The sequence below is a fragment of the Motacilla alba genome, chromosome 5, assembly GCF_015832195.1.
Source record: "Motacilla alba alba isolate MOTALB_02 chromosome 5, Motacilla_alba_V1.0_pri, whole genome shotgun sequence".
NCBI classification, from domain to species: Eukaryota; Metazoa; Chordata; class Aves; order Passeriformes; family Motacillidae; genus Motacilla; species Motacilla alba.
In genome coordinates this window covers 17855371-17867373 of record NC_052020.1, presented here as the reverse complement: position 1 = coordinate 17867373, position 12003 = coordinate 17855371, and the positions used below count along the sequence as shown (strand labels likewise).

General features: G+C 46.2%; 1 protein-coding gene across 7 annotated transcripts in view; it reads left to right on the top strand.

Annotated features, from left to right (window-relative positions):
• The window catches only part of LOC119702190 (USP6 N-terminal-like protein), an 82615-nt gene that overhangs the window by 56266 nt on the left and 14346 nt on the right, over positions 1–12003 (top strand). For all 7 annotated transcript variants that reach the window (XM_038139800.1, XM_038139802.1, XM_038139801.1 and 4 more), the window contains 6 exons: positions 3840–3947; positions 6919–7028; positions 7616–7664; positions 8755–8875; positions 9749–9843; positions 11375–11440. In XM_038139800.1, the coding sequence (XP_037995728.1) occupies positions 3840–3947; positions 6919–7028; positions 7616–7664; positions 8755–8875; positions 9749–9843; positions 11375–11440 (549 nt within the window). The remainder of the gene's footprint in view (positions 1–3839; positions 3948–6918; positions 7029–7615; positions 7665–8754; positions 8876–9748; positions 9844–11374; positions 11441–12003) is intronic.

Sequence of the window (12003 nt, the reverse complement as noted above, 5' to 3'; positions counted from 1 at the left end):
CCCACCAGCTTTAGGAAATCCTGCAGCTTTAGGATTTCAATTTGCCCCTGCTGTGCTGGCACCCCATAAGGAATAGCTGCATAGGCTCCAGCTGCAGGCACAACAGCTGAGTTGGGAGCAATCATAAACTGTATGGAAAGAAAGCCATGTGTGCTGATGTCCAGACTGCCAAGCGTCCTGCATGGCCACATCATCAGTCAGCAGGTTTCGTGGTACTCAAAGGAATTCCTCCACTCCAGGTGAGGATTTGCACAGCTCAGTTCCTCTGGTGCATCACTGGTAGAGGATGTGAAGAAGTCCTTTCTCTTTGGAAGGATGACTCTTTGAGTCCCAGAGAAATTGAGGAAGGCGATATCCCTTTCAAGCCCTTCCATATATCCAGCATGTGTCTCCAACACTTTAGGGTGTTGGAGATATTGCCATGGATACCCAGAATTTGCGCATTGCTCCTGCAGTCTTTTTTCCTGGTGATCCATGGACGTGGCTGAGAAGTTAACAGTGACGCACTCCAAAATGTGAAGGTGAACTGCAATGTGTATATTCTGCTTCCAACCCACCTCTCCCAAATCCCTTTTAATTTCACTGTCTTTACTACTTCAAAAAGATGTTCTGTCTTTAGAGGCAGTGACTCCATCCCTCGTATTCAAGATCTGGAACAATTGGTTGGGTACTTCTCAGAGGAGATTGCTGGTGCAGGAGGATGGAGCTCAAGTCTGTACTTCCATAGTCTTCCCCATCCCATCTACCTCAGAGAAAATATGTGGGCAGGGGAGAGATAGGGATAGGGTGATGATGGCCTCTGTGCCATGAGCTTTGTATGTTAAAGCCTGGAGAGGGAAGATGATCCTGTGGCAAAACCTGGAGCAACTTTTAGACACTGTGGTTTCAGTCCTTGGCTGACACAGCCTTTCTACAGTGTCTCGAGCCATTGCTTTGACCACCAGCATCTCCTTTTGTGAAGCAGAATAGTGTTTGTTCTTCTTGCCTGTTCATTGGTCTGTCAGCCTGCATGGGACATGATCCAGGGGTTCTCTTCCCATCTATAAGGGCTGAGTGGTTTAAAAGAGAGTGACCTTGAGGATTGTTTTTGACTGTCATGGTACAGGAGTTATCATCACGTGCTGCCTTACCTCTGTCTTTTCATCCCATCATAAGTACCGCTTGTATGGTAACTTCCCTGTTTTCCTTCAAGTTTCATGATGAAGAAAAGTTGCTCATTTTTTTCTGTGTGACTCACAGCTCTGAGGTTTTATCACTTTCATGTCTGGAGGTGGTGGGAGGAGGAAAGCCCTTGGGTAAATAACAGGAAGGCATTTCATTTCAGTTCCATCTCAGCATGTTTTGTACCTCCTTTTTGTACCTCCTTTAGCACTTGTGCAAAGAAAATCATTACTATATGCCACTGAGGGTTACACTCATTAAAGTACAACAATACCAGCTCTGGAAATGCAAAACAAAATTATTTCCTTCCCACGGACATGAGTACCATCATACGCCTTGGCAGCTGTCAGTCAGTCTCTTGTAATCCACTGGAAACAAGTAATCTTTTCTGAATTAGTGTTCTTGTCAGAATTGGTACATATTCTAGTTTCTTGATTCCGCCTCAGCTTTTGCTTCATAAAGGCTTCAGTGCTTGCAGGAGCCAGGCTTTTGTGTGCACCTACTACTTTGGGGATGTGGTTCATCTAATCATGTTGCTTTGTTTCTTGATGCACTGGACTTCTTTCATCCTGATTTAATGACTCTTGGGAAATGGGGATGAATCTGCCCCACATGGTATGAAGGTTTGCTGTCCTTAGAAGCACCTCCTTACGTGAGCCTTTGGGTGTACAGGTGATGAATTAGTGATGTCCCATTTGAAATTCAAGATGCAGTTGAACAGCATGGTGGCTTTCCAGGGGCGTGTCTTGCTGGTGAGGTTGCTTTGGGAGGGCAGCTTTTATTTGGTGCATACAGAGGGAAGGGTGGAATCTGGTAAAGGATTTATGCAGGATTTCATCTTGGCTACGAATTGGACCTTCACAGCTGGTACTAAGCAATGCTTGGGGCAGAGCAAACATTTGGGGAGTTCTGAGGATGGCGTTTTAAATGTTGAATGCCCGATACACTTTCAGGATCAGGATATGTTGCAGACACTTTCTCTGTCAGCAGAAATACTGAAATATTTATTGTAATGGAGTGAAAAAGCATTCTCATAAACATCTGGTTCTCCTAGTCCTACTGACTTCAGAGCTATTTTATATACTTTTTTTGACTGGGATAATGGTGTTAGTTCTTTGCTGTCCCCTAGCCTGTCTGGTTGAAGCCCACTTCCTGTCTTACCTCCTGTTCTTGTAAGTCTCTGGGACAAGGACCACCATTCCTGGGTTTTGCCCTCAAAGTAAGGAAATGAGGAGTGTCAGTTTGTGTTCCTGGAGGCTGTGAGCCAGCACAGCACCATGGTTAAGGTCTTCATGTCCTTGTGAGAGGCTGACATTCAAAAGTCAGGTTGGAAATAAAAGAGCTGGTGGTGCAAGGTGAGTCTGAAAGGAGGAAAGGCAAGAGAAGTAGGTGTTCAGCTGGGTGTGGCAATGGCAGTGTGGCAGGCCCACAACCAGAAAACCTTCTACTAGGATCTTGTGCTTCCCTGGGGATTGCAGCCCTTCTCTTACATCAGCCTGAATTGCATGAAGCAGAACACCCTATGGAAAAAGAAGAGGGATTTTGAAGGTGGTTTGATGCATTTGTACCAGGCAGTGACAGTAGCTCCAGTTGATTGCCTGGTCAGGCACTGCCCTTCTAAGCTCCAAGCTCATTCCCATGACTGGAAATCTGGCACCTCTGTCCTTCCCAAGGAATTGCCTGGTTCTGAGAGAGCACCATAAGGCAACATAAATACCCTCCGTGGCTGGAGCTTGGGCATGTGCCACAGGTCTGTCAGTGTACCCAGGGTTCCTCAGGAATCTGGAGGAGTGCTACTGTGGGTTTTGTAGTGCAGCTGCAATGCATTTCACAGGTGGGATGAATGAAAGGAAGGAAAGTTTTCAGAAAATGATATTTTTCTTTCTTATGAAGCTTTTCCTTTTAATGGAAGTAGTCAGCAATGGAAAAAAAAGCTTTTTTTTCTTTTCTGTATTCCATTGAAATTTAATGGGGTCTTTATGACAAGAAAAAGGGAAGAAGCATCTGTGAGATCAAGTGAACGAAGACCTCTCTCCTATGAAGACAGGTTGAGTTGTTCAGCCTGAAGAAGAGAGGGCTCTGAGGAGACCTCAGTGTGGTCTTCCAGTACTTAAAGGGGGCTTATAAAAACAAGGGAGAATAACTTTTTACACAGGCAGATAGTGATAAGACAAGAGGCTACAGTTTTAAACTAAAAGAGGGCAGGTTTAGATTACATGTCAGTACAGTGAAGAAATTCTTCATTACAGTGAAGAAATTCTTCACTGTGAGGGTGGTGAGGCACTGACACAGGTTGTACAGAAAAACTGTGGACTCCCGATCCCTGGAAATGTTCAAGGTTTAGGTTGGATGGGATTAGGAGCAGTCTGGTGTAGTGAAAAGTGTCTGTGTGCTTGGCAAGGGTGTTGGAACTAGATGATCTGTAAGGTTCCTTTCAACCAAACTGTTCTATGATTCTCTGGTTCTATGATTTTGACTGAGCAGTTTCTTTGATGGATGCAGCTACTCAGCTCATCCATCAGATCGGAGATGCCCTCTCTGTGCCAGCACAGGGAGAGGAAGTGATTGCCTGGGGTGTCTGCTCAGATGGCTGATTATCTGCAGCAGCAAACCATGGAGAAAATGTGTTTGCCACCAGCAGGACCCAGCTAACCTTGCACATGTTTTCCTCCCTGCAGATGTGCCGGCGTGTTTACAAAGGGATCCCGCTTCAGGTGCGAGGCCAGGTCTGGTCACTTTTGCTGGATGTCGAGAAGATGAAGAAGGAGAATGAAGGAAAATATGAGGTAGGGGCTCTACCTGGCAAAGACAGCAGGAGAAGGATGATAGGGAGGTTAGATTTGGTTGATGAAGCTGGTTTGGTGGGGACTGAAAGCGCAAAGGGTTTCAGCTCTTCATCTGTGAGTTTATATTAAGCTGGGGTCTTTTAGCACGTTTGTTGGCTGCTTTCTATAATACGTGGCTTCCATTTATTCTGCTGGAAGTTGGGAGCAAAGCTGCTGTCAGTGTTACTGCTTCTTTAGAGAAAGATGCAGGGAAGAGTGAGGGGAAGCTTTCTGTAGGCAGCGTATGGAAACCCTTGGTGGATAATTAACTTATTTTCCAAGCCTGTCTTATGATTTATTTTGCATCATGTACCAAGACAAGGATCAAGGTGTTGTGAAGACAATTATTTTTCAGAGGCAGGAGGTTGAGTGCTGCTTCCAACAGGTGTATCTAAAAATCCCTGCCTATTAAGCAGGATGATGCTAACACTCATTATAGTTAGTCAAGCGGGGATATTACTGACAAGGTGCCGTGGGGATGGGGCTCACCACAGTAAGCACAGATAAGGAGGCTCTCCCAGCATGCAGATTAAAATTGTGCTCCCTCCCTCAAAGCTGTGCTGCGCAGGCAGGGAAGCAATCCAAACAAATGAAAGTCGCAAGGAGTTTATCTGTGCTCCAGAGGGGTCTGCGATAAACAGGAGCTTCAGGGCTAATAGGCTTTGCTGGATGCAAACCCTCTACAAGATCATCTTAATCTACCTCTTCTTTGGTGCTGCCTGCTGCCAGTAATTAGCTCTCCCCTAATTTCCTCCAGGAGAGCTCAGTGCAGGTCCTGGATGAGGGGTTTTGCTTTCAAGAAGGGACTAAGCCTCAGACTTGTGTCCTGAAGGAACTGGTTCCAAGGCCACCCCATTTCTCCCTGGGGTATAACCCATGGCACAAAAGTCTGAAGGCTTCCATGGGACATTCCGCGCTTGCTTTTCATGTAGGTGTGATGCTCTGCCTCCCTGGGGTTTATTAGCTGCAGAGGGATTGAGGGGAGCTTGAGAAGGCAGCAGGAGAAACATACTGGCCATGGGGCAGAGCAGAGGCATCCTGGCTTTTACCCACTGCTTTGTACAAGGTCTTTGGAATGGGACTTCCAGCTTTCCAGCCTCTGCTCTGCCACCAGCTTGCAGGACTCACAGCACTAATGAGCTCAACAGAGCAGTTGTGGAGCCCCCAGGTTGTTTACATTAGGGAAAAAAGGAGAATAACCCATCCTGTGTTTCTTTTTTAATGTCTGCACAATTAGTAAAGCCTCCTAGGTGCATGGAGTTGGCAAAGTCCTGTGTGACCTACCTGCTATTCATGTGCAATGATTCAAAAATACCCAAAGTAGGGTATTTACTTTGGGAAATTTCTGTGTTGTTCTGGCAGGGAAAACAAGAGGGCCTTTAGCAGGAAAATTTGAACTGAAGTGACCCAGTGCACATGAATAGTCATATTCTCTCAGGTAGTCTGTCTGCTTTATAGAGGGCAAGGAGCCATAGGATACAGAGACCACACTATTTACAGCAGGGAAATTATGTTGTTCATCAGATCTTCATTCCATCACCACTTTTAACCTCATATGTCCTGTGTAGGCAATAATTCCAAATAGCCCCTACCCTTTACTATTGCTCCTCCATACAGCTGCTTTCAAGGTTGGAGTAAACGTTCAGGACGCTGTGATCGTCCTGAGTGTTGGCTGTGTTGGACACATGTGGGTGCTAATGACCTTCTGATGTTCCTCAGAGCTGATGTGGCCACCTTGGGAGGTCAACAGCAGCCTGGAGGTGCCTGGTATCAGGCTGATAAGCATTCACAGGATGGCAGCTGCTGGAGCAGATGATAAGGATCTGTGCAGATGTTCTATTTTCTGTCTCCTCTGTGAGCCAGGAGGGGTCCTGACCCTGGGCTCAGGGCAAGTTGGGCTTGCTGCTTATCTCTGCTCCCTCCAACCTGCTGGGGAATCTGTGTGCCTGAAGACAGTCACAAAATGTATTTTCTTCCTGCAGTTAACCCTGGAGACATTAAAGGAGGGGAGGACATGATCACTGGTGGTATCTAAAGGCTGTGAGATGAGATGCTTAGCTATAGCATAGTGGTCCCTGCCTGCAGTACAGTGCTGAACAGTGGGCTGCAGATGGGACTGCACTGAGATTTGTCCTTGGACCGTCTTCATCTTGGGGCTCTGAGGGCACAATTGGATGAGGTGGTCTTAAACTTTCATTTGAATTTCCATTTTTTTGCAGTGGACTTAAATCCTTTTTCTCTGTGGCGCTGCCTTAAATGATTAGCCAGCCTGGAGGGAACATGGGGATTCTTGGCTTTGAGTTTAGCTTCTGTTCTGGACTTTGCCAGTTTCTTAAAATTTGTACCAGTCCAAGAGAATATTCCAGGACTGCTCTTCTGGTGGAAACTCCTTAAACCAAAGATGACTCTCTTCTTCATGGAAAGTAGTAGTTGGGGATCACAGAGTCTGTCATAACAGTTTGGACTTTATTATGATGGAGCTTCTGGAAAGCTGACAGTGCTGCGTACATCTGTGTATTGGTTCCTTAAGGATCAACAGAGCTCTCAATGCTTTATGACAGCCATCCAGGCAAAGAAATCAAAATAAATGAGAGTGGGATTGAATTGTAAAGGTTTTAGATTCTGAAAACTCAGTATCTGCATTGGAAGGTGGGCAAAGGCTGGGTTGGCAGCTGCTGCTGTCTTAGGATGTGAGTGTGGGGTCATCCCCTTTTCCCTGGGCCAGCAGCACAGACAAGGGGTCAGCGGCTCACCTCCAGGCTGCAGTTCATTGCTCACTGCAGGACATCAATGTCCCCTGCTCGAGAAAGCTCTGTGCAGCTCTCAACCTGCCACTCCTGCTGCAGGAATCCTGCCTTCTCCCTGTGTGGAGAGAGGTACAGGCTCAGATGGTGTCTGATTCCTGCCTCTTGTCTGCCCCTCTCTCTTCCAGCAAATGAAAGAACAAGCAAAGAGCTTTTCATCGGAAATCAAGCAGATAGATTTGGATGTTAACCGCACCTTCCGAAACCACATCATGTTTCGGGATCGCTACGGAGTGAAGTGAGTATGGAAGGCTTCTGTGGCTTACATGGGCAGTCCTGCCAGTGCATTTGTGAGGAATGAGCTGGATCAGCAGCCAGCAGTACCGTGGTTCAGAGCAAAGCCATCTTTGCCTTCTCCTCAAACCATCACCACACAGTGTGACCCACAGGTGCTGGGCTGTCTGCTGATTCTTTCTTCAGAGAGGTCCACACTGGAGCAGGCTCAGCCCCAGTTCTTGAGCCAAGCAACAGCCTGTTGCAGTGCCTTGTCCCCCAAGGCTCACAGTTGCAGAAGGCTTAGTTTGGGATGGCTGGGATGATAGGGTGGGCCCATCAGGATCTGGGAGGGATGGGGTCTTCACAACAGATTGGGTTGGAGAGGTTTGACAAAGTGACTTTGTCACTGGGGTAAGTCACACCTGGCTGTCCTACACAGTCTCCAAGGAACGAACTTTCTGGTTCTGTGAGCCCTGCTCCTTGCAAAAGCATTAAGTACCAGCTGATTGAGTGTTTTCAGAATCTTTGCTCTCTGTGTGTATGCACTGGTGTGCTCGTGAAGCTGGAGACCTCATGCTCAGGTGTTTTAATATCCCTCTTTCTCCCCAGGCAACAGGCACTCTTCCACGTCCTGTCAGCATACTCAGTTTATAACACTGTAAGTAGTAAGTCCAGTTAACATGAAGAGAATTGTGCTTTATATTTTTTTCATAGATATATATATATATATATATACATATATATATGTAAAGATTTAAAGAAAAGCTTTATATGTGTGTACATTTGTGTAGACACACGTATTTTCATGTGTGTATATATGTAATAAACACGCACTTATTTAGCTAGTGGTAATTCCAATTTTAAGTCCCAATAGTTGGTTGTACAGAGAGCTGCAAGACCCTTGGGCAGCACAAAAATCTTTCCACAGTTGTTTCATTCCCTTATCTTTCCACAGTTGTTTCATTCCCTTGTTCATTTTGTCACCTGGTAGATGACATCTGGCAGATTAAGAGTGTCAGCAAAGAACAAGGGATTGCCCTTTGGCTTTTCAGCAACACTGGTTTTCTGGCAGTCTGTCATGTTTCTGACTTCTTATCTTACACCAAATGGTATCCTTGTTGAAAACACTTATTTACTACAGTAAACCAGTAATTTTTAGCTGAAGGATACCAGCAGAATAAGCTGAAATTAGCAGCTGAACCTACTGTCTCCACCTCCAGGAGGGGACAGTTAGAAGATGCTCAGGGGGTTAGTTAAGGAGCCTCCTTCATGCCAGATAAATGTTTACCAGATTTATTTACTGTTTAATTACTTCAGTGCTCTTATAGCTGAAGGAATGCAAAACAGCATTGGAGACACATGCTGTTTGTCATCCCAAAGATAGATTGGCCATAAGGAAAACATTTTTTACAATGGTGAGGCATGGAAATAATTGCTCAGAGAAGTCGTGGATGCCCTATCCTGGAAGTGTTCAAAGTCTGTTTGGATGGGGCTTTGAGCAACCTGGTCTGGTGGAAGCTGTCCCTGAGGAGGGCTGGATGAGATAATCTTCAAAAGTCCTTTTCCAACCCAAACTACTCCATGAGTTAGTGACATGGTAGATGCTGTAGACATATGGGAGCTGTGAATTTGGACATAGACAGTAAAGACTGTGAAATGGGACAGACCTTGGAAGAGGAGAGGGAGTTTCAGCATTATGGTAGGCTCTGCCAGCATGGCAGCACATGTGCCCCTCTTGACTGTTGCAGGAAGTGAGCTACTGCCAAGGGATGAGCCAGATTGCAGCCATCCTCCTGATGTACTTGAACGAAGAGGATGCGTTCTGGGCGCTGGCACAGCTGCTCACCAACCAGCGCCACGCCATGCACGGTAAGGCTGGGCTGGGGCGGGGGGTGTCTGCCCCAGGAAGGGAAGATTGTTCAGGTTGGTTGGTAGAGCTTTGTTTCTCCTCACATATTTGTTTAATTAAAGTTGGTGAGGCTTAACTACTTGTGCAGCCTGACTGGGGAGCTGAACTTCACTCTTGGAGGGAGACAAGCTCTTATCAAAAAAAACCAAGTTTTATCCATCTGAGCTTTAGTGCTCAGTAATTAACACTTTCACAGAAGTGCTGTCCTGCCTCCAGGGTTCCTTGCCCTTGGCAATCAATTAACTCAAGGTTATGAGTTTATAAGAAGTCTCACAGAAGTACATCCAAGAGTATCCACACTAAATTTAGATGTAATTCCACTAAATGTGTGATGTATTATTTTACTTCAAACACATTAGAGATCCTTTCATCTTACTAGTGGTTAGCAGTCATCTACGCATAGAGGGTTACTTCATGGGCAGAGAGCTAAACCTTATCGTTTGATAACTTTAGACAGTCTTAAATGTGTGTCCCTCTAGATTACAGGGCACTGAACAAGCTTGTGGAGTTCAAACATCTTCAGCTTTTCTCTGAACCTTGGTAAGCACTGAGGTTTATTCAGAGAGCTCTTGGCCAAGCCAAGTTGCAGGCAGGCAGTGGGAGCTGGGTGAGGAGGACCAGCTGGGCTTGGTCTGAGCGTCCTGTTGCCCAGATGGGGTGGGGGGTGACCTCTGGAAAGGAGGATGAAATGGAGGTAGCTGGGCAGCCTGTTGTTCAGCCAACTTCAACAGGTGATGCAAGAGATGAGTTTCTAGATAATCAGTCTATCCCTGTCACTGCTGCAGAGCTTAGCTGATTTTTTTTTTTTAATTTCTCTTGCTTTTCTTGTTTAGGTTTTTTCATTCCTGGGTTCCCGAAGCTGCAGAGGTTTCAAGCCCACCACGAGCAAATTTTAAACAAACTGTTCCCCAAACTGAAGAAGCACATGGTATCTCTTTACTGTCAGTCTTCCTATAATAATGCCACATTTTAATGATAAAGCAGTTCATATAGTGTTCTGCCAAACAGATGCACAGCTGAACATATTTCTAACCATATAGGACTGCTTCAGCTGCAGAAGCAGGCATTTCTTAAATGGGTTGCCCAAACCTTGCTGAGGTGAATGGTAATCATTTGCTTGCTGATCATCATTAGTGGAGGGACTGCTAAAATGCAAAGGCTTCCCAGGAGAGCCAGGGAGGCTTACAGAGCCTGCAGCAGGAAGAGCAGCAGTGAGGCTGGGCTGTGTGCTTACACCAGCTGCAAGGCCCAAAGGCTGATGCTAGGCTGTCTGGAGTCTTATTTCAGTAATTATTAGCTCCAAGTGCTTTGCTGTTGTTTCAAGTCAGGAGGTACATAGGATTTGCTGGGTGTTTTGTTGCTTGGGCACGTCCAGTTGCTTTTCTCTCTAGCAGATGGTACAGGCCCATTTGGTGGCTGCAGGAGCATCTGCAGGGCACACCAACTCCAGTCTTATGTCCAGGCCACTATTTTGTAGCACCTGCTATCTCCCTTTTTTTTCCTTTTGCCTTGCCCCCCCCTTTGCATTTGGTGTAGACAGCTGGTGTTCAGTGGCCAGACTCCTAAAGTTTTCTTATACTCCCAAGAGGCTTGGTAGCCCCCATCTCCAGCAAAAGGTGTTTGTGTTACCATCATCTGCAACAGCTCTTGCTTCATGCTGCAAATAGCTGTAAAAGTGAAAGAGAGCCATGTTAGGTTTTCACTTAATTATAGTCATGGGCAGGGGAGGGGATGGGAATAACTCAGAAAGCTGCTCATTCCTCCTGCTCCTGAAGGCTCTCCAGGCTTGCACAGCACCAGCCAGAAGCAAAGGCTGGAGCTGGCCATTCATCCCATGGGCTTCTTTCTCTTCCCATCCCCACTGCTTTGTTGGCCTTGCAGCAGAGGTCATGTCAGCTCTGCACACATGCCAGCACTGGGCACCAGATGGAGAAGAGTTAGACCGAGGTGGTGGTGGTGAGGTTTTAAGAGTTTTCCTTAGCCTGTCAGGCTGTCCTGCTCCTGCAGCAGCCATGCCATGTAAACAAGGTGGTGCTTTTAAAGCTGTGCTCTGAGACTGTGCTCTGAGAGGCTTGCATGGGAATTGCTATGAAAACAAAAATGGTAGTCTGCAAGGAGTGAGTGGTTTGAGTTCCTGGAAAGTTTTTGTAAATCCCTGGAGTAGGTATTAGGCCAGAAAAGCTTCTCCCAGAAATCCCTTTCCAATACTGTGGCTGAAGTCTGGCCACATTGAGGATCAGGTTCAATGGATGTCTTGGGCAAAGGGCCAAAGCAGGACTTCAGCACTGGTGTGTACAGCAGGGGCTTTCTTGGGAGATGGGAGGCGAACTACAGCCACATCCTGCACCCAGATCCCAGAATAAGTAAACCAGCCAACCTCCCCAAAGCCTTATGAGCTGCTTGAACCTCCAGTAACCAGCCTGGTGAAATGCCTGTCTCTCTTTGCTGTCTTCCCCCAGGACAAAGAGCAGATGACCACTGGGATTTACACAACCAAGTGGTTCCTGCAGTGTTTCATTGACCGGGTGAGGATGCTCTGGGGGTTTTTTGCTGCTCTCCTGTTTGCATGCATGGTTAATCTGCCTGTGTTTTTTTGTAAATATCATACTTTGAAGATGATGTTAATATTTTATAAGGTGGGATATTATGCACACTCTCATAAAGCAAAACAAATTAATAAGGGAGAAGGTAAAAATAACTGCATGTCACTGATGACAAGCCAATTCCTGCTGCCTCATCACAAGCAGTTTCAGGGAGATGTCTCAGCATCAGCAGTATAAACTTCTGAGTCAGGAGAGATCTTTCTCTTGCCCACTGGCACTGCTGCAAAGGCAATTAACCTCACTTTGGCTCTGGAGACAACATAGAAAAAAGAAGAGCTGGGGGCGCAAACCTCAACAAATAGTAATGCAGCAGCTGCAGGCAAAGGAGAGGATTGGGACTGGAAAGGTGCAAGTGAGAGAAAATGACCCTGATTTGTCCAGAGCTAATTTGCTGATCCTGAGCCAAGACTACTTTATTTTTAGGGTTAGCATTGTGTTTCCTGGACTTGAATGCAATGTCCAGACTTGCTAATATTTGGGACATC